The sequence below is a fragment of the Pan troglodytes genome, chromosome 6, assembly GCF_028858775.2.
Source record: "Pan troglodytes isolate AG18354 chromosome 6, NHGRI_mPanTro3-v2.0_pri, whole genome shotgun sequence".
Taxonomy (NCBI): Eukaryota; Metazoa; Chordata; class Mammalia; order Primates; family Hominidae; genus Pan; species Pan troglodytes.
This window is the reverse complement of record NC_072404.2, coordinates 72,136,987-72,164,142: the sequence shown is the minus strand read 5'-3', so window position 1 is coordinate 72,164,142 and position 27,156 is coordinate 72,136,987. Positions and strand designations below refer to the sequence as shown.

General features: G+C 39.5%; 1 protein-coding gene across 5 annotated transcripts in view; it reads left to right on the top strand.

The window, feature by feature from the left end:
- The window catches only part of ZNF680 (zinc finger protein 680), a 65,795-nt gene that overhangs the window by 20,064 nt on the left and 18,575 nt on the right, over nt 1–27,156 (top strand). For 2 of the 5 annotated variants that reach the window (XM_054655601.2, XM_016958716.4), the window contains one exon: nt 23,198–25,815. In XM_054655601.2, the coding sequence (XP_054511576.2) occupies nt 23,198–24,537 (1,340 nt within the window). In that variant the 3' untranslated portion in view covers nt 24,538–25,815. Of the gene's footprint in view, nt 1–7,092; nt 7,211–19,179; nt 19,708–23,197; nt 25,816–27,156 lie in introns of those variants that run through there. The other 3 variants (XM_054655602.2, XR_008536368.2, XM_054655603.2) reach the window with 3 other exon arrangements.

The window sequence follows — 27,156 nt, the reverse complement described above, 5'->3', positions numbered from 1 at the left end:
TTTATTTGCGTTGGCCAGGCACAGTAGCTCACACTTGTAATCCTAGCACTTTGGGAGGCCAAGGCAGGGAGATCACTTGAGGTCAGGAGTTTGAGACCAGCCTGGCCATCAGGGTGAAATCCCATCTCAACTAAAAATACAAAAATTAGCCTGGCATGGTGGCAGGTTCCTGTAATCCCAGCTACCCAAAAGGCTGAGGCAGGAGAATTGCTTTAACCCAGGAGGTGGAGGCTGCAGTGAGCTGAGATTGTACCACTGCACTCCAGCCTGTGTGACAGAGACTCTGTCTCAAAAAATAATTATTTGCCTCTTCTCTATTTCATTAATATATTTTTATTGTAAAGATTTTTTTACCTCCTTGTTTAAATTTGTTCTCAGAAATTATTTTAATGCTACTGTAAATAAGATTGTTTTCTTAATAATCAGTTTGCTTTAAGTGTATGGAACCATAACTTAAACTTGTATGTTAATTTTATATTTTGCTAATTTACTGAATGTATTTATTAATTTAAACAGGTTTTAGTATACTGTTTATAATTTTTTATATATACGAGCATATGATCGATAAGCAGCAAGTTTTTACTCATTTGTCTTCAATTTCAGTGAGTTTAAAAACTTTTTTTGACTAATTCTTCTGCCACATACTTGCAGTTCTATGTTAAAATAAAGTATTTACAGTGGGTACAATATAGTTTTGCATTGGTGTCTGAATTTAAAGGAGCAAACACCTCTTTAAGTTTTTATAAACTGGTTTAGAAGGTAAAGTTTTTTTTTGTTGGGTTCTCAGGGTGATGGGATGTCCTCTGGGTTTGTAGTGGAGAGGGGCGTAGCTTGGTCACAAGGCTGCTGGGTCTGCACTAGGGCTCACCTTTAGTTGGCTTAACAGGGGCTTGGGTAATTGTAATTTTCATTATATTTTGGGACAGACTAAATATTTTTCTGGATGTTGCTCTGTAGGGCAGACAGTAGGGCAGGTTTTTGTAATTGGGTCTATATATGGTGGGCCTTATATCAGAATGTGGATGAGTATGGCTTTCACTGAGTATCAGAGAGAATTTTTTCAGGTCACTGTGTGGGTTCCTTTATAGGCAGAACTGGCCGTGAACTGTGGCTCAGGGAGCTGGAACTGAGTCATCGAACTGCTTCAGAAACCACAGTAAAGGACAAGGTCTGCAGGCCTGCCTGCGTGGCTATAAATGGCTGTCTTCCTCCAGGCCTCTGGAAGGGCACGGTCTCTCCCAGACTGTGGCTGGGAGGAGTTTGGGATGATTAGAGAGTAAGTTCAGAATTCTCAGTGGGACCAAATTTGGTGGGCCATTTCCTGGTCTGCAGCCTAGAACAGGGGTCCTGTATTTTTCCACCTGAATGAGGGCCTGCCTTCTGAAAAGAACACTCCTTAATCTTAGACTGTAGCAGTTTCACAACACCCTCTCTGGATCTCAAAGCTCTCTTAAAGGCACTTATTTTTGAGATGGGTTTTGGCTTCATAACCCAGGTTGGTCTTGAAATCCTGGCCTGAAGCAGTTCCCCAACCTGAATGTACCATGTAGCTGTCATTACAGGTGTGAGCCATGGCTCACATAAATGCATTTTTGACAGGGATGGCTGATAAATTTTCTTGCTGTGGGATGATAAGCAAATAAGGAACCTTTTATTTTTCCATCTTACTGATGTCACTCTCCCTATACATTTTTACTTTCTATTTTCTATTTCAAATTTTTCTGTACTTTAGGTTCAGAATTTAGGACAATATGCTAGAATTTACATGATATGGCTGATGTTACTTATAAATTTAAGTTTGCTTCAGGCAAACAGGAATTATAGGATTTTCACCCACTTAAGCATATATCTAAATAACAACATAACTAATTTCTAAATATTTGTTTTATATATAAGAAGTGCTAACCATATTCTGCAAAATGTATAATTTTTAAATTTAGCAATGCAAGACTATTGTTTTGCTTCTAAAGTTGGATTACAGTAGTTTTATTTTGTGTAAGAATAGCATATATTTAAAACATAAATACTAATTTCTTATAAATTTTTGTTTATTATAAATTTATTGTTAGAATCTTTTATTTATAATTATACTGTTTTTTTCTGAAATTTTATTGCAACACAGCGCATGCCAATGATTTGAAATACCTGCTTTCCATGAGTACACATGGTCAAATATTGTAATTATCTAGACAAATTTTTTAATGGCACATAAATATTGCAAAGCAGATTTTGTGAGTAAACATTTCTTTAGTTATTGTTTTGCAGTTCCATATTAGTGTTTTATTTAGTGTACGTTTTTAAACATCAGTTTATTGTGATTTTTTGTTTTACTTATATATTTAGACATTTTGCAATTCTGTTTGTAAACTTTAAGTCAACATGGGGTTTAATTAAAAGATAAATCAGCCGGGCTCAGTGGCTCACGCCTGTAATCCCAGCACTTTGGGAGCCCGAGGCAGGTGGATCAGAAGGTCAGGAGTTCGAGACCAGCCTGGCCAATATGGTGAAGCCCCATCTCTACTAAAAACACAAAAATTAGCCTGGTGTGGTAGCGGGTGCCTGTAGTCCCAGCTACTTGGGAGGCTGAGGCAGGGGAATCTCTTGAACCTGGGAGGCAGAGGTTACAGTGAGCTGAGATTGCACTACTGTACTCCAGCCTGGGCGACAGAGCGAGCCTCCATCTCAAAAAAAAAAAAAAAAAAAAAGGATAAATCAGCCATATGTCTATCACAATCAGTTTGTATATGTGTGTGCTTTTATCTACAAATATGACCTCAATTTTGGTAATGGCTTATTTTGTAGGTATTCTTTCTTAGCTGATTTTCAATGGTTGTCCGATCATATCTAAATGAGTAGTCATGGAAATCGCCTTCTTTTCACCATGTGTTTAATGATGAATATATATTTCTTTTGCATGAGAGAAACACGTTTGTGATTTGAAGATAATTTTTGAAAAGATTTATAAATCTTTATTTTTTCAGTTTTTCTTTTAAAAAATTAATTGTGAAAATATAACATAAAATTTACCATCTTAAATTCATTGAAGTGTACATTTCAGGGCCAGGCATGGTGGTGGCTTACATCTGTAATCCAGGGATTTTGAGAGGCCAAGACAGGAGTATCACTTGAGCCCAAAATTTGGAGACCAGCTTGGGCAACATATAAAGACCCAGTCTACAAAAAAAACTATTTTTAAAGACAGGCATGGTGGTGTGCACTTGTGGTTTCAGCTACTTGGGAGATTGATGGGGGAGGATTTACTTCAGCCTGGTTAAGGCTATAGTAAGCCATAATTGTGCCACTGCACTCCAGCTTGGGTGACAGAGTGAGATCCTGTCTGAATAAAAGTTGTACATTTCAAGCATGTTAAGTGTATTCACACTGTTAGACAAAATACTTCTAAAAGTTTTACATCTTGTAAAACTAAAACTCAGTACACATTAAGTAACAACTGCCCATTTTACCCTCTCTTCAGCCCTTGACAGACACGCTTCCACTTTCTGTTTTTATGAGTGTGACTACTTAAGATATCTCATAAGTGGAATCATACAGTACCCATCATTTTGTTACTGGCTCATTTTAGGTGACATAATTCTCAACATTTATATTAAAATGGGACAAGATTTTCTCTTTTTTTTTTTGTTTTTTTTTTTTTTTGAGACGAAGTTTTGCTCTTGTTGCCCAGGCTGGAGCGCAGTGGTGCCATCTTGGCTCACCTCTACCTCCCAGGTTCAAGCAATTCTCCTCCCTCAGCTTCCCAAAATTTTTTTTTAAGGCTGAATAATATTCCATTGTATGCATATGTTACTTTTTTTATGTATTTATAAATCAACATCTGGATTGCTTCAGCATTTTGGCTTTTTTTTTTTTTTTTTTTTTTTTTTTTTTTTTTTTTTTGGAGATGGAGTCTTGCTCTGCCTCCCAGGCTAGAGTGCAATGGCACAATCTTGGCTCACTGCAGTCTCCGCCTCCCAGGTTCAAATGATTCTCCTGCCTCAGCCTCCTGAGTAGCTGGGATTACAGGCACCCACCACCACACCTGGCTAAATTTTGTATATTTAGTAGAGACAAGGTTTCACCATGTCGGCAAAGCTGGTCTCAAACTGCTGACCTCAGGTGATCCACCCGCCTCCGCCTTCCAAAGTGCTGGGATTACAGGTGTGAGCCACTGTGCCTGGCCGCGTTTTGGCTTTTGTGATGCTGGTACAAGAAACATAAATGTTCAAATATGTCTTCCAGGTCCTGTGTTGCATAGTTTGGATGTAGATCCATAAGTGGGATTGCTGTATTTAATAATTCCATTTTTAATTATTTGAGGAACATTTATAACATTTGTAAATAATGGTTGCATCCTTGTTTTGCACCAACAATTAACGTGTTTTTGTTGCAAATTTTCATTGCATCATCAACTGATTTGATGTTTTCTAGAAAACTTATAGTGGCTATTATAATGGGTGTGAGAGGATTCTGTTTTTCATTGTGATTTTCATGCATTTGTCTACAAATTAGTATTTTGTGTATCCTTTCAAATGCTTTTTTGCATTTGTATCAATTTGATGAAAATTTAGTTCAATTATTTGCCCACTTCTAAGTCGTTATTCAACTTTATAATTCAGTTTTAATAGTTGTTTATATATTCTGAATATTAACTCCTATCACATGTGATTTGCAAATATTTTCACCCATTTCCTAGGAGGCATCATTACTCTTTTGAATGTTTTCTTTGATATGCAGAAATTTTGAAGTACTGTGTAGTTCAGTTATTCTGTTCTTCTCTTTGTTGCTCATGCATTTAATGTTGTATCTAAGAAAATGGTGCCAATACCAATGTCATGTTTTTTTCCTATATTTTTTCTAAGAGATTGTTATTTTTTAAATTTCTAAATATTTTATTTCAAATATTCTTTGTATATAGTTCAAGGAAAGAATTCAGCTTTATCAGTGTAGATAACCTGATTTCAACGTTATTTTTTTGAAAAGATTATCTTTTCTCTATCATGTGTTAATGGTGACTTAGTGAAAGATCATTTGATCATACACAAAAGGGTTCTTTTCTGGGCTCTCTATTCTGTTTTTGTTTGTTTTTTTGTTTTTTTTTTTTTGGAGATGGAGTCTTGCTGTGTCACCCAGTCTGGAGTGCAGTGGTGCTATCTCAGCTCACTGCAAGCTCTGCCTCCCGGGTTCACGTCATTCTCCTGCCTCAGCCTCCCGAATAGCTGGGACTACAGGCGCCCGCCACCACGCCCGGCTAATTGTTTTTGTATTTTTAGTAGAGACAGGGTTTCACTGTGTTAGCCAGGATGGTCTCGATCTCCTGACCTTGTGATCTGCCCGCCTTGGCCTCCCAAAGTGCTGGGATTACAGGCGTGAGCCAGCGCACCTGGCCGTCTATTCTGTTTTTTATCTCTTTATATGTCATTGTGTCAGTACCACATTGTTTTTGCTGTTGTAGCTTTTAATATGTTTTTCAATCAGGAAGTATAATGCTTTTTTTTCATGGTTGTTTAGCTAGTTATGGTCATAATCAAATTAAAAAATTTTAAACATTTCTGTAAAAAAAACTGTGCTATTGGGATTTTTATAGAGATCATATTGAATTTTTTTACCACTTTAGGTTATATTGACATCTTAACAAAATTAAATTTTTTGACCCTTGAGCAAAACTACGTCAAAGAGTATGTTTTATTTTATTTTAAATTAAATTAAATTTAAAGACAGGGTCTCACCTTGTTGCCCAGGCTACTTTCAAACTCCTAGGCACAGGTAATCCTTCTGCCTTGGCCTCCTGAAGTTCTAAGTTTACACATTTGAGCCACTACACCCAACCTGTGTGTTTCATTTTCATATATATTTGGATTTGCCAATTTTACCTTGCTTTTAATTCCTAGTTTTATTAAGTTTTTGTCAGAAAACACACAGTGTATGATTTTGGTGTTCTTAGATTTATTCATCATTGTTGTTTTGAGACAGGATTTTACTGTCACTCAGGCTGGAGTGCAGTGGCATAATTTTGGCTCACTGCAGCCTCAGCCTCCTGGGCTCAAGTGATCCTTCCACCTCAGCTCCCTGTGTAGCTGAAACTACAGACATGCACTATCATGTCTGGCTATTTTTTTTTATTATTTGTAGGGACAGGGCCTCACTGTGTTACCTAGGCTGGCCTCAAACTTCTTGTCCCAAATGATACTCCCACCTTGGTCTCCCAAAGTGTTGGAATTATAGGCATGAGCCACTGCACCCAGTTGTTATTGTTAAATTTAATAAGACCCATGATGTGTTTTAACAGAATACACTAGGTGCAAATAAGAATATCATATATTCTGTTGCTTTTGACTGAGAAGTTTTTTATGAGTCTGTTAAGCCTAGTTGTTCTATGCTATGGTTTGGATGTCCGTGTTCTCCAGACCTCATGTTGCAATGTAATCCTTAATGTTGGATGTGGGACCTGGTGGAAGGTGTTTGGGTCATGGGGGCAAATTCCTCATGAATGGCATGACGCCATCCTCGTGGTAATCAGAAAGTTTACACTCTATTAATTCAAATGAAAGCTGCTTCATTAAAACAACGTGTTTCCTTCACCTCACACTTGCTCTGTCTCTTACCATGTGATATGTCCAGTTACTCTTTGCCTTCCACCATGATCGTAAGCTTCCTGAGACCCTCACCAGAAGCAGATGCTGGCACACACTTCTTGTACAGTCTGCCAAAGTGTGAGCCAAATAAACATGTTTCTTTATAAATCATCCACTCTTAGCTATTCCTCTATATGCAAAATAATCAATAGTCTATAATGTCTAAGTTTTCTGTTTTCTTATTAATCTTTTCTCTTAATTTTTTATTACTGAAAATGGGGTCTTGATATCTACAATTTTTATGTTGCTATGTATTTCTTTCTTCACCTTTGTCAATATTTGCTTTATATATTTTGGAGACCTGATGTTATTAATACACATACATATAGATAGATAAATATGATAGTTATAGATTCCTGGTAAATTGACCCATTTTACTTACCATTATATAATATCAATCTTTGATTAATGCTACTACTTGACTTATTTGTTTGTTTGTGTTTTTGTTTTTTTGAGACAGAATCTCATTCTGTCGCCCAGGCTGGAGTGCAGTGGTGTGATCTCGACTCACTGCAACCTCTGCCTCCCGAGTTCAAGCAATTCTCTTGCCTCAGCCTCTCGAGTAGCTGGAATTACAGGTGTGTGCTACGATGCCTGGCTACTTTTTGTATTTTGGGTAGAGATGGGGTTTCATCATTTTGTCCAGGCTGGTCTCGAACTCCTGACCTCAAGTGATTCACCTGCTTCGGACTCCCAAAGTGCTGGGATTACAGGCATGAGCCACCGTGCCTGGCCAAGTACTTGACTTAAAGTATATTATATCTAATATAATGATGACCATCTCACCCAATCGTGGTTACTATTGGCATGAAATAAGATTTTTTTCATTTTGTTACTTTCAGCCTATTTGACTCAATGCTAAAATAAGTCTCGTATAGAGAACATATTGTATGCTTTTTTACTTAAGCCATTCAGGCGTCTTATTTCTTTTTCTCTTTCTCTCTCTCTGTCTCTCTCTCTCTCTCCCTCCCTCCCTTCCTTCTTTCCTTCCTTCCTTCCTTTCTTTCTTTTGTTCTTTCTTGTGGCCTCGCTCTGTCAACCAGGCTGGTTTGCAGTGGCGTGATACTTAATGACCCACTGCATCCTCAACTTTCTAAACTTAGAAAATTCTCTAACTTCAGCGTCTCCAGTAGCTGGGTTACAAATATGCACCATCACATCCAGTTCGTTTTTTTGTATTTTTGATAGAGACAATGTTGTCCAGACTGGTCTCAAATTCTCTTTTATTTTTTAAATTTTATTTTTCTATAGGGTGTTTGGTTCCATGAGTAAGTTCTTTAGTGGTAATTTTTAAGATTTTGGTGCACCCATCACGTAAGCAGTATTCACTACACCCTATTTGTAGCCTTTTATCTCTTGCCCCCTCCCACCCGAGCCCCCCCAAGTCCCCAAAGTTTATTGTATCGTTCTTATGCCTTTGCATCCTCATAGCTTAGCTCCCACATATCAGTGAGAACATGCAATGTTTGGTTTTCCATTCCTGAGTTACTTCACTTAGAATAATAGTCTCCAATCTCATCCAGGTCACTGCAAATGCCATTGATTCATTCCTTCTTATGGCTGAGTAGTATCCTATATATATACCACAGTTTCTTTATCCCATTGTTGATTGATGGGCATTTGGGTTGGTTCCATGATTTTGCAATTGCAAATTGTGCTGCTATAAACATGCGTGTGCAAGTATCTTTTTCAGATAGTAACTTCTTTTCCTGTGGGTAGATACCCAATAGTGGGATTGCTGGGTCAAATGGTAGTTCTACCTTTAGTTCTTTAAGGAATCTCCACACTGTTTTCCATAGTGGTTGTACTAGTTTACATTCCCACCAGCAGTGTAGAAGTGTTCCCTGATCACCGCATCTGTGCCAGCATCTACTGTTTACGATTTTTTGATTATGATCATTCTTGCAAAAGTAAGGTGGTACTGCATTATGGTTTTGATATGCATTTCCCTGATCATTAGTGATGTGGAGCATTTTTTCATATTTTTGTTGGCCATTTGTATATCTTCTTTTGAGAAATGTTTATTTGTGTCCTTAGCCCACTTTTCGATGGGATTGTTTGTTTTTTTCTTGCTGATTTGAGTTCATTGTAGATTCTGGATATTAGTACTTTGTCAGATGTATAAATTGTGAAGATCCTTTCCCACTCTGTGGGTTGTCTGTTTACTCTGCTGACTGTTCCTTTTGCTGTGCAAAAGCTCTTTTGTTTAATTAAGTTCCAGCTATTTATCTTTGTTTTTATTGCATTTGCTTTTGGGTTCTTGGTCATGAAATCCTTGCCTAAGCCAATGTTTAGAAGGGTTTTTCCAATGTTATCTTACAGAATTTTTATAGTTTCAGGTCTTAGATTTAAGTCCTTAATCTGTCTTGAGTTTATTTTTGTATAAGGTGAGAGATAAAGATCCAGTTTTATTCTCCTACATGTGGCTAGCCAATTTTCCCAGCACCTTTTGTTGAAAAGGGTTTCCTTTTCCCACTTATGTTTTTGTTTGCTTTCTGAAAGATCAGTTGGCTGTAAGTACTTGAGTTTATTTCTGGGTTCGCTATTCTGTTCCGTTGTTCTATGTGCCGATTTTTATAATAGTAACATGCTGTTCTGGTAACTATGGCTTATGGTATAGTTTGAAATCAGGTAGTCTGATGCCTCCAGATTTATTCTTTTTGCTTAGTCTTGCTTTGGCTATGTGGGCTCTTTTTTCGTTCTGTATACATTTTAGAATTGTTTTTTCTAATTCTGTGAAGAATTATGGTAGTATTTTGATGGGGATTGTATTGAGTTTGTTTATTGCTTTTTGCAGTATGGTCATTTTCCACAAGATTAATTCTACCTATCCATAAGCATAAAATGTGTTTCCATTTGTTTGTGTTGTCTATGATTTTTTTCAGCAGTGTTTTGTAGTTTTCCTTGTAGAGGTCTTTCATGTAATCGATTAGGTATATTTCTAAGTATTTTATTATTTTTGCAGCTACTGTAAAAGGGGTTGAGTTCTTGATTTGATTCTCCACTAGGTCACTGTTGGTGTATAGAAGAGCTACTGGTTTGTGTACATTAATCCTATACCTGGAAACTTTGCTCAATTCTTTTATCAGTTCTAGGAGTTTTTTGGAGGAGTCTTTGGGGTTTTCAAGATAAAAGATCATATCACCAGCAAACAGTGACAGTTTGACTTTCTCTTTACTGATTTGGATGCCCTTTATTTCTCTTGTCTGATTGCTCTGCCTAGGACTTCCAGTGCTATGTTGAAGAAGAGTTGTGAGAGTGGGCATCCTTGTCTTGTTCCAAAGGGAATGCTTTCAACTTTTTTCCCATTCAGTATTATGTTGGCTGTGGGTTTGTCATAGATGACTTTTATTACGTGGAGGTATGTCCCTTGTATGCCAGTTTTGCTGAGAGTTTTACTCATAAAGAGATGCTGGATTTTGTCAAATGCTTTTTCTGCATCTATTGAGATGATCATGTGAGTTTTAACTCTGTTTATGTGGTGTATCACACTTATTGACTTGCATATATTAAACCATCTCTGCATCCCTGGTATGAAACTCACTTGATCATGATGGATTATCTTTTTGATATGTTGTTGGATTCAGTTAGCTGGTATTTTGTTAAGGATTTTAGCATCTATGTTCATCAGGGATATAAGTCTGTAGTTTTCTTTTTTGATCATGTCCTTTTCTGGTTTTGATATTAGCATGATGTTGGCTTCATAGAATGAATTAGGGAGGGTTCCCTCTTACTCTGTCTTCTGGAATAGTGTCAATAGGATTGGTACCAATTCTTCTTTGAGTGTCTGGTAGAATTCTGCTGTGAATCTGTCTGGTCTTGGACTTTTTTTGTTGGTAATTCTAAAATTACCATTTTAAAAGCTACTTGCTTTTGGTCTGTTCAGGGTAGGAGGGTTTTATTTTTACAGGAATTTATTCATCTCTTCTAGGTTTTCGAGTTTATGTGTGTATTCATCGTAGCCTTGAATGATCTTTTGTATTAATGTGGTATCAGTTGTAATATCTCCCATTTTGTTTCTTATTGAGGTTATTTAGATTTTCTCTCTTCTTTTCTTTTTTTTTTTGAGTCTCTCTCTGTTGCCCAGGCTGGAGTGCAGTGGTACGATCTTGGCTCACTGCAAGCTCTGCCTCCCAGGTTCAGGCCATTCTCCTGCCTCAGCCTCCCGAGTAGCTGGGACGACAGGTGCCCACCACCATGCCCGGCTAATTTTTTGTATTTTTAGTAGAGATGGGGTTTCCCCGTGTTAGCTAGGATGGTCTCAGTCGCCTGACCTTGTGATCTGCCCCCCTGGGCCTCCCAAAGTACTGGGATTACAGGCGTGAGCCACCGTGCCTGGCCTATTTATGTTTTCAAAGAAACAGCTTTTTGTTTCATTTATCTTTTGTATTTTTTTGCTTCAGTTTCATTTAGTTTTGCTCTAATCTTGATTATTTCCTTTCTTCTGTTGCATTTGGATTTGGTTTTTTCTCGTTTCTCTAGTTTCTTGAAGTGTGACCTTACAGTCTCAGTTTGTGCTCTATCAGTCTTTTTGATGTAGGCGTTTAGGGCTATGAACTTTCCTCTTAGCACTACCTTTGCTGTATCCCAGAGGTTTTCATAGGTTGGGTCATTATTGTCATTCAGTTAGACAAATTTTTAAATTTTCATCTTGGTTTCATTTTTGACCCAATGATCATTCAGAAGCAGGTTATTTAATTTCCATGTATTTGCATGGTTTTGAAGGTTTTTTTGGAGTTGATTTCTAGGTGTTTTTTTTTTTTTTTTTTTGAGACGGAGTCTCACTGTGTTGCCCAGGCTGGAGTGCAGTGGCACGATCTTGGCTCACTGCAAGCTCCACCTCCTGAGTTCACGCCATTCTCCTGCCTCAACCACCTGAGTAGCTGGGACTACAGGCACCCGCCACCATGCCTGGCTAATTTTTTTGTATTTTTTAGTAGAGACAGGGTTTCCCCATGTTAGCCAGGGTGGTCTCGATCTCCTGACCTCGTGATCTGCCCACCTCGGCCTTCCAAAGTGCTGGGATTACAGGCGTGAGTCACTGCGCCTGGCCGATTTCTAGTTTTATTCCACTGTAGTCTGAGAGAGTGTTTGATATAATTTCAATATTCTTTAACTTATTGAGGCTTGTTTTGTGGCCTATCATATGGTCTATCTTGGAGAAAGTTTCACCCGCTGTTGAGTAGAATGTGCATTCTGCGGTTGTTGGATGGAATGTTTTGTATATATCTGTTAAGTCCATTTGTTTCAAGGTATAGTTTAAGTCCGTTGTTTCTTTGTTAATTTTCTGTCTTGATCTGTCTAGTTCTGTCAGTGGACTATTGAAGTTCCCCACTCTTACTGTGTTTATCACATTTTTTAGGTCTATTAGTAATTGTTTTATAAATTTAGAAGCTCCAATGTTAGGTGCATGAATGTTTAGGTTTGTGATGTTTTTCTGTTGGACAAGGCCTTTTATTATTATTATTATTATTACTATTATTAATTTTTTTTAAATTTTTTTTTGAGATGGAGTCTCGCTCTGTTGCCCAGGCTGGAGTGCAGTGGCACGATCTTGGCTCACTGCAACCTCCGCCTCCTGGGTTCAAGCAGTTCTCCTCCTCAGCCTCCCGAGTAGCTGGGATTACAGGTGCCCGCCACCACACCCGGCTAATTTTTGTATTTTTAGTAGAGATGGAGTTTCTCCATTTTGGCCAGGCTGGTCTTGAACTCCTGATCTTGTGATCCACCTGCCTCAGCCTCCCAAAGTGCTGGGATTGAACCAGCCAAGGCCTTTTATTGTTCTATAATGTCCCTCTTTGTCTTTTTAAACTGCAGCTGCTTTAAAGTTTGTTTTGTCTGATACAAGAATAGCTACTCCTGCTCACTTTTGGTGTCCATTTGCATGAAATGTTTTTTTCCACCCCTTTACTTTAATTTTATGTGAGTTCTTATGTGTTAAGTTAGTCTCTTGAAGGCATCAGATGGTTGGTTAATTCTTATCCATTCTGTATCTTTTAAGTGGCAGATTTAGGCCACTTAACATTCAATGTTAGTATTTAGATGTGAGATACCATTTCATTTATCGTGCCATTTGTTGCCTGTGTACCTTGGTTTTTGTTTTTTTGTTTTTGCTTTTTAAATTGTATTTTTGTTCTATAGGTCCTGTGAGATTTATGCTTTAAAGAGGTTCTGTTTTGGTGTATTTCCAAAATTTGTTTCAAGATTTGGAGCTCTTTTAGCAGTTCTTGTAGTAGTGGCTTGGTAATGATGAATTATCACAGAATTTGTTTGTCTGAAAAAGACTATATCTTTCCTTCATATGTGATGCTTAGTTTCACTGGATACAGAATTCTTGGCTGATAATTGTTTTGTTTGAGGAGGCTGAAGATAGATAGGGCCCCAGTCCCTTCTAGCTTGTAGGATTTCTGCTGAGAAATCTGCTGTTAATCTGATAGTTTTTACTTTATAGGTTACCTGGTGCTTTTGTCTGACAACTCTTAAGATGTTTTTCCTTGTCTTAACTTTAGATAACCTGATGGCAGTGTGCCTAGGTGATACTCTTTTTGTGATAAATTTCTCAGGTGTTCTTTGTGCATCTTGTATTTGGATGTCTAGGTCTCTAGTAAGGCTGAGGAAGCTTTTCTCGGTTATCAACCCAAATGTGTTTTCCAAACTTTTAGATTTCTCTTCTTTCTCACAAATGCCAATTATTCTTAGGTGTGGTCATTTAACATAATCCCAGACTTCTTGGAGGCTTTGTTCATATTTTCTTATTATTTTTTCTTTGTCTTTGTTGGATTGGGTTAATTTGAAGACCTTGTCTTTGAGCTCTGAATTTCTTTCTTCTATTCATTCAGTTCTATTGCTGAGACTTTACTGTAAGTGTGTCCAGTGTTTCCTGAAGTTTTGATTGTTTTTTCTTTATGTTATCTATTTTCTTGAATATTTCTCCCTTTGTTTTGTGTATTGTTCTTTGAATTTCCTTGCACTGGGCTTCGCCTTTCTCTGATGCCTTTCTTATTAGCCTAGTAACTAGCCTCCTGAATTCTTTTTTTTTTTTTTTTCTTTTTTATTGATCATTCTTGGGTGTTTCTCGCAGAGGGGGATTTGGCAGGGTCACAGGACAATAGTGGAGGGAAGGTCAGCAGATAAACAAGTGAACAAAGTTCTCTGGTTTTCCTAGGCAGAGGACCCTGCGGCCTTCCGCAGTGTTTGTGTCCCTGGGTACTTGAGATTAAGGAGTGGCGATGACTCTTAACGAACATGCTGCCTTCAAGCATCTGTTTAACAAAGCACATCTTGCACCGCCCTTAATCCATTCAACCCTGAGTGGATACAGCACATGTTTCAGAGAGCACAGGGTTGGGGGTAAGGTCACAGATCAACAGGATCCCAAGGCAGAAGAATTTTTCTTAGTACAGAACAAAATGAAAAGTCTCCCATGTCTACCTCTTTCTACACAGACACAGCAACCATCCGATTTCTCAATCTTTTCCCCACCTTTCCCCCCTTTCTATTCCACAAAACCGCCATTGTCTTCATGGCCCATTCTCAATGAGCTGTTGAGTACACCTCCCAGATGGGGTGGTGGCTGGGCAGAGGAGCTCCTCACTTCCCAGTAGGGGCGGCCGGGCAGAAGCGCCCCTCACCTCCCGGACGGGGCGGCTGGCCGGGCGGGGGGCTGACCCCCCCCACCTCCCTCCCGGACGGGGCGGCTGGCCGGGCGGGGGGCTGACCCCCCACCTCCCTCCCGGACAGGGCGGCTGGCCGGGCAGAGGGGCTCCTCACTTCCCAGTAGGGGCGGCCGGGCAGAGGCGCCCCTCACTTCCCCGACGGGGCGGCTGGCCCGGCGGGGGGCTGACCCCCCCACCTCCCTCCCGGAGGGGGCGGCTGGCCGGGCAGAGGGGCTCCTCACTTCCCGGTAGGGGCGGCCGGGCAGAGGCGCCCCTCACCTCCCGGACAGGGCGGCTGGCCGGGCGGGGGGCTGACCCCCCCACCTCCCTCCCGGACGGGGTGGCTGGCCGGGCGGGGGGCTAACCCCCCACCTCCCTCCCGGACGGGGCGGCTGGCCGGGCGGGGGGCTGACCCCCCCACCTCCCTCCCGGACGGGGCGGCTGGCTGGGCGGGGGGCTAACCCCCCCCACCTCCCTCCCGTACGGGGCGGCTGGCCGGGCAGAGGGGCTCCTCACTTCCCAGAAGGGGCGGCCGGGCAGAGGCGCCCCTCACCTCCCGGATGGGGCGGCTGGCCAGGCGGGGGGCTAACCCCCCCACCTCCCTCCCGGACGGGGTGGCTGGCCGGGCCGGGGGCTGACCCCCCCACCTCCCTCCCAGACAGAGCGGCTGGCCGGGCAGAGGGGCTCCTCACTTCCCAGTAGGGGCGGCCGGGCAGAGGCCCCCCCCCACCTCCTGGACAGGGCGGCTGGCCGGGCAGGGGGCTGATCCCCCCACCTCCCTCCCGGACAGGGCGGCTGGCCGGGCGGGGGGCTGACCCCCCCACCTCCCTCCCGGACGGGGCGGCTGGCCGGGCAGAGGGGCTCCTCACTTCCCAGTAGGGGCGGCCGGGCAGAGGCACCCCTCGCCTCCCGGACGGGGCGGCTGGCCAGGCGGGGGGCTGACCCCCCCACCTCCCTCCCGGACGAGGCGGCTGGCCGGGCAGAGGGGCTCCTCACTTCCCGGTAGGGGCAGCCGGGCAGAGGTGCCCCTCACCTCCCGGACGGGGCGGCTGGCCGGGTGGGGGGCTGACCCCCCCACCTCCCTCCCAGACGAGGAGGGAGGACGCTCCTCACTTCTCAGACGGGGTGGCTGCCGGGCGGAGGGGCTCCTCACCTCTCAGATGGGGCGGTTGCCAGGCAGAGGGTCTCCTCACCTCTCAGACAGGGCGGCCGGGCAGAGACACTCCTCACATCCCGGACGGGGCGGCAGGGCAGAGGTGCTCCCCACATCTCAGACGATGGGCGGCCGGGCAGAGACGCTCCTCACCTCCCAGATGCGATGGCGGCCGGGAAGAGGCGCTCCTCACTTCCTAGATGGGATGGCGGCCGGGCAGAGACGCTCCTCACCCTCCAGACTGGGCAGCCAGGCAGAGGGGCTCCTCACATCCCAGACGATGGGCAGTCAGGCGGAGACGCTCCTCACCTCCTAGATGGGATGGCGGCCGGGCAGAGACGCTCCTCACTTTCCAGACTGGGCAGCCAGGCAGAGGGGCTCCTCACATCCCAGACGATGGGCAGTCAGGCGGAGACGCTCCTCACCTCCCAGACGGGGTGGCTGCCAGGCAGAGGCTGCAATCCCGGCACCTAGGGAGGCCAAGGCAGGCGGCTGGGAGGTGGTTGCAGCGAGCCGAGATCACGCCACTGCACTCCAGCCTGGGCGCCATTGAGCACTGAGTCAACGAGACTCCGTCTGCAATCCCGGCACCTCGGGAGGCCGAGGCTGGCGGATCACTCGCGGTTAGGAGCTGGAGACCAGCCCAGCCGACACATCGAAACCCCGTCTCCACCAAAAAAATACGAAAACCAGTCAGGCGTGGCGGCGCGCGCCTGCAATCGCAGGCACTCGGCAGGCTGAGGCAGGAGAATCGGGCAGGGAGGTTGCAGTGAGCTGAGATGGCAGCAGTACCGTCCAGCTTCGGCTCGGCATCAGAGGGAGACCGTGGAAAGAGGGGAGAGGGGGGAGGGGGGAGGGGAGAGGGGAGAGGGGAGAGGGGAGAGGGAGCTCTATCTACCACACAGTCCTTCTCTCCCTGAATTCTTTTTCAGGTAAAACAGGGATTCCTTCTTGGTTTGGATTTATTGCTGGTTAGCTAGTGTGATAATTTGGGGGTGTTAAAGAGCCTTGTTTTGTCATATTACCAGAGTTGGTTTTTTGGTTCCTTCGCAGTGGCGTAGGCTCTGTCAGAAGGAAGGTCTAGGGCTGAAGGCTGTTTTTCAGATTCTTTTGTTCCCTTTATTTGGTATTCTCCCCTTTTCCTGTGGATGTGGCTTCCTGAGAGCCGAGCTGTATTGATTGTTATCTCTCTTCTAGGTATAGCCACCCAGCAAATCTACCAAACTTTGGGCTGGAACTAAGGGTTGTCTGCCCAGAGTTCTGTGTTGTGAACTGTTTATGGGTTTCTCAGCTGTGGATACCAGCACCTGTTTCAGTGGAGGTGGTAGCGGGGGTGAAATGGACTCTTCCAGTGTTCTTAGCACTGGTGATTTAATGCTCTCTTATTGTGCTGATTTGCCTCCTTCTGGGAAGTGGTGCTTTCCAGAGAGCATCAGCTGTGGTAGTGTGGAGAAGAACCCAGTGGGTGGGGCCTTACAACTTCTTAGAGTATATGCCCTTTGTGTTCAGATACGAGGGTGGGTAGGGAAGGACCACTGGGTAGGGGCAGGGCTAGGTGTGTCTGAACTCAGACTCTCCTTGGGTACATACTGCTTTGGCTGCTTTTGAGGATGGGGGTGAAGTTCCCAGGTCAATGGATTTATGTACCTAGGAGGATAATGGCTGCTTCTGCCAAGTCATGCAGGTTGTCAGGGAAGTGGGGAAAAGCTGGCAGTCACCTGCCTCACCCAACTTCTACACAATCCAAAGGGCTGGTCTTACTCCTACTGTGCCCCACCTAACAGCACCAAGACTGTTTTCACGCAGTTAGCAAGCAGGGCTAAGAACTTGCCCCAGGCTACCCACCTCCTAGCTGTGAAAGAAAAGGGCATTAGTTCTTCCCCGGCCCTGTGACCTGTGACCTGTGGAGTCTGCAGGATGGATTTGATGGATTCTCGCCCTTTGCCGAGTTCTGGCCCGGAGGCTTCTCAGCTGGTTCAAATTGTCACAAAGTTCAGCTGGAGGTTTTCTTCTCCCTGTGGTGTTTTTCTCATGCCTGTGGCTGCCCTCCAAAAAGATCCTTGTGATGCCAGGAAGGAATGGCCTGCTTGGGGACCCAGTGAGCTCCTAGGGCCTTTTCTGCTGCTTCTTCCACCCCCATATTTCACTTGGCTCTCAATTGACTCACCTCCAGGTAAGGTCGGCATCTTCTCCCACAAACTAGACCTTCAGTTTCCCCAGTGGGGGTGCATGTTCAGAGGTGAAGGATCTCCCTTTTCCACTTCTGCAGTTTGGATACTCACAGTATTTGGGGTGTCTCCTGAGTCCTGTAGGAGCAGTCTGCTTCATTCAGAGGATCTGTGGGTCATTTCAGGTTTCCTGATTTATTCCTGCAGTTATTCTGAAGCTAAAATTTATGACGCAAGCCTTCACACACTGCTTTGTTCGCCTGAGTTGGAGCTGCAATCTAGTCCTGCCTCCCATCCACCATGATGCCCCCAGATTTGTCCTCAAATTCTTGAGATCAACTGATCAGCCCACCTTGGCTTCTCAAAGTCCTGGGATCACTTTTTTTTTTTTTTTTTGAGACAGAGTTTTGCTGTTGTTGCTCAGGCCGGAGTGCAATGGTGCCATCTCGGCTCACCACAACCTCCGCCTCCCGGGTTCAAGTGATTCTCCTGCCTCAGCTGCCCTGGTAGCTGGGATTATAGGCCTGTGCCACCATGCCCGGCTAATTTTGTATTTTTAGTAGAGACGGGGATTCTCCATGTTGGTCAGGCTGGTCTCGAACTTCCGACCTCGGGTGATCCACCCTCCTCGGCCTCCCAAACTGCTGGGATTACAGGCGTGAGCCACTGTGCCCAGCACCTTTTTTTATTAATTAGTTTAATTAATGTATTTTTAAAATGATTGCTTAAAGAAAGTTACTATTATCAGTTTATTGTTATTGTTTTATGTGTTTCTTGTAGATATGTTTTCTTTTTCATTGTTCATTTTAGTGCTTATTTTTGTTTGTTTATTTATTTATTTATTTATTTGAGACAGAATCTTGCTCTTATTGCCCAGGCTGGAGTGCAATGGCGTGATCTCGGCTCACTGCAGCCTCCGCCTCCTGGGTTCAAGTGATTCTCCTGCCCCAACCTCCTGAGTAGCTGGAATTACCGGCACCTGCCACCACACCCAGTTAATTTTTGTACTTCTAGTAGAGAAGGGGTTTCGCCATGTTGGCCAGGATGGCCTCGAACTCCCGACCTCAGGTGATCGGCCCACCTCGGCCTCCCAAAATGCAGGGATTACAGGTGTGAGCCACCTTGCCCTGCCAATTTTTGTTTAAGTTTGTTGTGACATACTTTGATTATTTAAAAATTTGTTTCACATACTTTCTGGAAATACAATGTAATTATCTTGAAAAGTGGAGATTACATAAAACATCTTAAAGTTAAAACAATATATTTTAATTTCATAACAACTTCAATTTAATGCAAAAACTAATATGTTTTCCAGTTTTTTGTTGATGTTAAAAACTATTATTTTTTATTGGGTATCGACAGATTTATGCAGATTTATTTTTAGTTTCTCATATAGAATAACTTTAAAGGTTTTATGCTCCATCATTATGAGAGCAAAGAATTGTATGTGTGTGTGTATATTTACATTTAATAGCTTTATATTTATATATAGTTTTATGATGCTGTCCAGCATCATTTTTTTTTTTTTAAATAATGGACTCATTTTAGCATTTCTGTTTGTTTATATGCAGAGTCTTACTATGTTGCTCAGGCTGATCTTGAACTCCTGGTCTCAAGTTATCTTACTGCCTTGGCCTCCCTAAAGATGTGGGATTACAGAAATAATCCACTTTACCAGGCTACTATGTAGCCCTTCATGTAGAACTGTGCTAGTCATAATGAATCGTAACACTGTCACCTTTTATTTTGAAAAGTCTTTATTTTTATCTGTTTTTAAAGTACACTAATCTTGAATCAAGTATTCTTGGTTAGGAATTTTATTACTACATCAAAATTTAGGAAGTTCTTAGCCTTTTTCATCTACAAGTAACCTCTACATTACTTTTTACCTACATTCTTCTTCTAAGAGTTTTTTAATGAATATATTGATGTACTTGATGGTGTCCAATAAGTTTTACATTTCATGTTTTAATTTTCTTTTGGAATTTTATATTTTTGTGTTATATATTTTAGGATATGCCACCTCACATGAGTTAATTGTTTTGGTTTTTTAGTTTATATTATAATTGAGTATGCCAGTATTTAACTCTGTAAAATTTAAGACAGTGTGGAACAAAGTCAAATATTAATCAGCCATATGTCTACTACCAATATAACGATCTGTGTGTTTACCTGTATAAATATTTTCCCTGTTCTTTTTATGACTTGTATATTTCTGGTATAGGTTTATTGCGAATGGTTATTTAATCTTGACTAGGTGAGAAGTCATAGAAATTCTCCTAATTTCAACATCTATTTATTCATGGATCTATATTATTTTTGTGTGGGAGAAAAACTTTTCTATTTAAAGATAATTTACAAACGATCATAATCTCTTTTAGGTATGTCTATTTTTACTTGTCAAAAACACATAATATTTACAATAGAATATTTTAAAATGTTTATTTTAGTCCTATTATATTGACATTGTTATGCAACATATTCCTAAAATGTTTTTATCTTGCAAAGCTAAATATCAATACCCATTGAAAAACTGGGTATTTCCTGGCACTTTTCAAACACCACTCTGTTTTCTCTAAGAGTGTAACTGCTTCATATATCTCATACAATCTCTGTCTTTTTGTGACTGGCTCATTTTATTTTGCACAATATCATCAAGCTTTATAGTTGTTAGAATATTTTCTGCTTTTTAAATACTGGGTGATATTTAAGTATTTTGTATTTTAGATTATATCTACTGAGTAATTTGGTGACAAATTTGCACTGCTTTTACCTATTGGCTTTCAGTAACAATGCTGCTATAATTACAGGTATGCAAATGACCTATATGATCATATATGTGTAAGTTTATATATGTGCCGCATTCTGTTCTACTAGTGTACGTTTTTACCTTTGTACTCATACCAAATTGTTACAATTCTGTAGCTCTATAATGTGTTTCAAAATCAGAAACTGTAATGCCTTCAAAATTGTTTATTTTATTGCAGATTTTTGGGTACTTTATTATCTCTTAAGACTTTATATACTTTGGGGGTTGCTGTTTCTATTTCTTCAAAAATGCATGAGAAATTTGAACAACATTGCATTAAATCTGTAAATTACATTGAGCAGGATGGACATCTTCACAAGATTAATTATTTTAACATTTCAACAAGCATGCTCAAGAGTGTATTGTTTTAATTTCTATATATTTGTGAATTTTTCAGTTTTTTCTTCTTACTGTTCTATACTCATTTCATTTTGGTCATAGAAAGTAATCCATAAAAATTTAGTTTTAAATAATTTGTTAAGACTTCTTTTTTGGTTTACCAGGTTTTCTATCAAGGAGAATTTCGTATGAGGTATTGAGAAGGCTGTTTATCATTATGTTGTTGAGTGTTCTTTATGCCTCTGTTATTAATAATTGTTTTATACTCCCTTCAAGTCCAGTTTCTTCACCAATATTTTGTCTTTTTAAAATCTTTATTACAGAAAGTGAAGCATTAAAATATTCTACTATAGTTATATTGCTCTGTATGTGTTTCTTTCATTCTGACAGTATTTGCTTTATATATTTGGAAACTTAATGTGAGATACACACACACTGCTATATACAAATCTGTCATTGGTTCCCAGTAAATGAATCTATTACTGTTTAATATTCTTCTTTGTGAGCCAGGCGTGGTGGCTCATGCCTATAATCCCAGCACTTAGGGAGGCTGAGGTGGGTGGATTGCCTGAGGTCAGGAGTTTGAGTGAAACCTCGTCTCTACTAAAAATACAAAAAATTAGCTGGGTATGGTGGTGGGTGCCTGTAATCCCAGCTACTAGGGAGGCTGAGGCAGGAGAATCGCTTGAACCCGGAAGGCAGAGGTTGCAGTGAGCTGACATCTCACCATTGCACTCCAGCCTAGGCAACAAGAGCGAAACTCCATCTCAAAAAAAAAAAAAATTCTTCTTTGTCTCTTTGGAGTTTGACTTCAAGTATATTTCATAAAATATGACAGTTTTTGACTTAAGATGTACTTTGTGTAATATTTTGACCTCTTCTTCTCTCATTTGATTAATATTTACATGAAATGTGTACTTTTGTCTTGCTACTTTCAGTCTGTTTATCATTAGATCTATCCTGGCCCTTGTAAAAAGGCATGTTGGATCTTGGTTTTTAAAATTCTTTTTTTTTTTTTTGAGATGGAGTCTCGCTCTGTCGCCCAGTCTGGAGTGCAGTGGCGCGATCTCAGCTCACTGCCAGCTCCGCCTCTTGGGTTCACACCATTCTCCTGCCTCAGCCTCCCAAGTAGCTGGGACTACAGGCGCCCACCACCATGCCCAGCTAATTTTTTGTGTTTTTAGTAGAGACAGGGTTTCACCATGTTAGCCAGGATGGTCTCAATCTTCTGACCTCGTGATCCGCCCGCCTTGGCCTCCCAAAGTGCTGGGATTATAGGTGTGAGCCACCGCGCCCGGCCTTAAAATTCTTTTAATAAATCCCTTTAATGAAAGTATATCTCTTGATTGGAAAGTTAATTTTACATATATATTTTACATATATATATATTTGGATAATTTTCTGAAAGAGAAAGAATGTTATTTTATTGTTTTATTTGATTCTTTTACTTTTGTCTCTGATTTTCTCTCTGTCATCCTTGGTGTCTTGTTGATTTTTGTATTGAAATGCTTTCACTTCCTTCCTATTTTCTTTTGTATATCTATACAGATATACAAAATACTTTCTTTGTGGTACCTTGGGGATTACATAAAACCTCTAAAGGATACAATAATACATTATAATCTGGTAGAAAAATTAACTTCCCTTGCATATAAAAGTTCTATTTCATTACATCTGCCCTGAACTTTGTTATTAATGTTGCTAATTATTTCTTTTTATGTTGTATATTTATTAATAGACATTTATAATACTTTCTATGATTTTATCTTTCAAATTTTAGAGAATAATTAACATTTTGTGCACCATTATAATAATGTTAAGGAATTCTATTTGTATGTGCATATCTTTTTCATAAAGTTATGTATTTTTATATAATAATGTGTTGTTTTCTGTCATGTTATTTTCAGTGGAAGAAACTGCTTTCAGCATCTTTTATATGTAGGGAATTTGCAGTGCCAATATACTTTTTCAGAATTTGGTTATTTTGGAAGTTTTTTCTTTTTTTTTTTCCATTTTGTAGGACAGATTTGCTGATGATATTATTCTCATTTGATATCTATTTTTTTCATGACTTTGACTATATCACACACTTCTTTTCTTGCCTACAAAATTTTCTTGACAAATTCACTGGTTATTTAAAAAGACTATGCTTGTAAATGACATATCATTTTTATACTGCAACTCACAAGATTCTCTTCTTGTCTGTGACTTTTGAAATTGTGTTTATATATGTGTTTGTTATAAATATCATTGTGTGTATCCTAATTTGTTGAGCTTCTTCATTTGTACATAACTTTTTTTTTTTTTTACTTTTAGGATTTTTTAGTTATTTATTTTTGTATTTTGCTTATGTAGTTTGTGTAATTTTATAAATTTGATTTGTAAAATATATTCATCTGAGTCTAGGAAGTGGCGTAATTTGTTACTTTTGTGTCTTTCAGTTATATATTCTTATTTCACTGAAGACCTTTGGCCAGAGCATAGCATAAAAGATTCTTTTCAAAAAGTGATACTGAGAGGATACGGAAAATGTGGACATGAGAATTTACAATTAAGAATAAGTTGTAAAAGTGTGGATGAGTCTAAGGTGTTCAAAGAAGGTTATAATGAACTTAACCAATGTTTGACAACTACCCAGAGCAAAATATTTCAATGTGATAAATACGTGAAAGTCTTTCATAAATTTTCAAATTCAAACAGTCATAAGAAAAGAAATACTGGAAAGAAGTTTTTCAAATGTAAAGAATGTGGCAAATCATTTTGCATGCTTTCACATCTAACACAACATATAAGAATTCACACTAGAGAGAATTCTTACAAATGTGAGGAATGTGGCAAAGTTCTTAACTGGTTCTCAGAGCTTATTAAACATAAGGGAATTCATATGGGAGAGAAACCCTACAAATGTGAGGAATGTGGCAAAGCCTTTAACCAATCCTCAACCCTTATTAAACATAAGAAAATTCATATTGAAGAGAAACCCTTCAAATGTGAAGAATGTGGCAAAGCCTTTAGTTTATTCTCAATCCTTAGTAAACATAAGATAATTCATACTGGAGACAAACCTTACAAATGTGATGAATGTCACAAAGCCTTTAACTGGTTTGCAACCCTTACTAACCATAAGAGAATTCATACTGGAGAGAAACCCTTCAAATGTGAAGAATGTGGCAAAGACTTTAACCAGTTTTCAAACCTTACTAAACATAAGAAAATTCATACTGGAGAGAAACCCTACAAATGTGAAGAATGTGGCAAAGCTTTTAACCAGTTTGCAAACCTTACTAGACATAAGAAAATTCATACTGGAGAGAAATCCTACAAATGTGAAGAATGCGGCAAAGCTTTTATACAGTCCTCAAACCTTACTGAACATATGAGAATTCATACTGGAGAGAAACCCTACAAATGTGAAGAATGTGGCAAAGCTTTTAATGGGTGCTCCAGCCTTACTCGACATAAGAGAATTCACACTAGAGAGAATACCTACAAATGTGAAGAATGTGGCAAAGGCTTTACTTTATTTTCAACCCTTACTAACCATAAAGTAATTCATACTGGAGAGAAATCCTACAAATGTGATGAATGTGGCAATGTTTTTAACTGGCCTGCAACTCTTGCTAATCATAAGAGAATTCATGCTAGAGAGAAACCCTACAAATGTGAAGAATGTGGCAAAGCTTTTAACCGGTCCTCACACCTTACTAGACATAAGAAAATTCATACTGGTGAGAAACTGTACAAACCTGAAAAATGCGACAGTAATTTTGATAACACCTAAAACTTTTCTAAACATAAAAGACACCATCCTGTTGAGAAACCCTAAAAATGTGAAGAATTTGACAAAGCCTTCCAATGATTGTTACACTTGCTTGTAGGTAAGATAATTTATATTGGAGAAAACTTTATAAGTGTAAAGAATGTGACAAAACTTAACCAATACTCACATCTTATTGCACAGGAAAGCATTTTTACTTGAGAAAGATTGTACAAGTATAAAGAATGTGAAAAAGTCATTGATATCTTTTCACATCTTACTCAACACCAGAGTTTATACTTATTAAAAGCATTATAATGCAATTACTGTCAAAAGAAATTTCAGAAAATATAACACTTTAAAGTGAAGAAGCATGTTTATTTTGAAGACAAACATAACAAATATAAGGAGCATAGGAGGGTTGTAGTACCTTTACTTGTATTACAAATCTTATTGTACACATTTTGTACTAGAGAAAAACACTGAAGCAGTTGCTCAAACTTTGTTCAACATCAGGGAATTTATATTGGAGAAAAATCCTGCAAATGTAATGAATTTGGAAAAACATTTTTTTTCAAAAACTACAGCGTAGAAGACACGAGTTTATATTGAAATGTGTTTTTGCAGATGCAGTAAGTATGAAAAATATTTAATCCAAAATTGAGTCTATGTAAATATTAAATAATTTACAGTAGAAATAACTAAGGCACTGACACTTTAGACATTACACTAAAACAGAGTGTTGAGTATAAAAAAATCTATAAGTTGTTAGATTATTTGTAAATAACTTTAAAAGGAGTAGAAGATTCTTTGGAGAGTTATAATTACATTGAAAGTATACTTTTTTTCTTGAAAAAATTATAGCTTATTTGAAAAGTAAATAATGATGAAATTCAACTCTCAAATTACTTTATTTCATTCCTATTGTATTCACATGTGAAAGCATGTGATAAATTGTTGCTGTGTCAGATATAGGAGAGATTCTTTTTTATTAGATGGGCATTATTTATGGTTTTTTCTGTGGAAGAGTATGGGCATTAAAATGTAAGGTTTATGATGAAAATCTAAGTGGAGAGGCCCTTGTTAGTTTACTTTTCATATTGAGTGATGCATGAGGTAGGTGTTCAGAGTAATGTTCTGCATCATAGAGAAAAGCATTTTTAACTTTAAATTAAATGTAATTAAATTACTAGTGAATCATTTTACTAATTGTACTTTTATGCTATAAATGCAGTACATTTGAAAATTTTTAGATTATGTATAAGCTTAATTTTGTAATTAAACATTTCTTTAACATTTTAAGACTATTGTGCATTCAATGAAGCGTTATTATGCCATTAACTTTAACCTTTTTCACTTTACTCAAGGAGGGAGGTAAAAGAGAGTAACAATATGTTATTTGGTCATGAGATGTTAATCTTTCTGTGCCTGGCTTATTTCAACTAATATGCTGTCCTCCAGGTTAACTGATGTGATCAAAAATAATAAAATTTTCTTTTAGATTCCACATAGCAAAAGCAAGAGTAAGAGAAAAGAACAAATCTGGAGGCATCACATTACCTGACTTTAAACTATACTATAAAGCTTTAGTCATCGAAACAGCATGGTGCTGGTATACAAATAGGCACATAGACTATAAACGTGTGTGCAAGTATCTTTTTTCATATAATGCCTTTTTTTCCTCTGGATAGATACCCAGTAGTGGGATTGCTAGATCAAATGACAGATCAACTTTTAGTTCTTTAAAAAAATCTCCACACTATTTTTCATAATGGTGCTAATTTACATTCACACCAGAAGTGTAAAATTGTTCCCTTTGCACCACATCCCCACCAACACCTCTTATATATATTTTTATTTTTTAATTATGGCCATTCTTGCAGGAGTGAGGTGGTATCATATTGTGATTTTCATTTGCATTACTCTGATAATTAGAGATGTTGAGCAAGTTTCCATATGTTTCTTGGCCATTCGTATATCTTCTTTTGAGAATTGTCTATTCATTTCCTTAGCCTACTTTTAAATGAGATTGTTTTTATTTCTTGCTGGTTTGTATGAGTTTTTTGTAGATTCTGGATCTTAGTCCTTTGACAGATGTATGGATTGTGAATATTTTATCTCACTCTGTGGGTTGTCTGTTAACTCTGCTGATTATTTTTGCTCTGCAGAAGCTTTGTAGTTTAATTAAGCCCCATCTGTTTATATTTGTTTTCGTTGCATTTACTTTTGGGTTCTTATTCATGAAGTCTTTGCCTAAGCAAATGTCTAGAAACATTTTTCCAATGTTATCTTCTAGAATTTTTACTGTTTTAGGTCTTAGATTTATGTCTTATGTCTATCTTGAGTTTATTTTTGTATAAGTTGTGAGATGAGTTTCCAGTTTTATTCTTCTACATGTGGCTTGCTAAACATCCCTCCATTATTTGTTCAATAGGGTTTCCTTTCCCTACTTTATGTTTTTGTTTGCTTTGTCAAAAATCTGTTGGCTGTAAGTATTTGGTTTTATTTCTGGGTTCTCTATTCTGTTCCATTGGTCTATATGCCTATTTTTATATCAGTACCATGCTGTTTTTGTGACTATGGCTTTATAGTATAAAGTTATGTAAACTTTAGGATTGTCTTTTCTCATTCTGTGAAGAATGA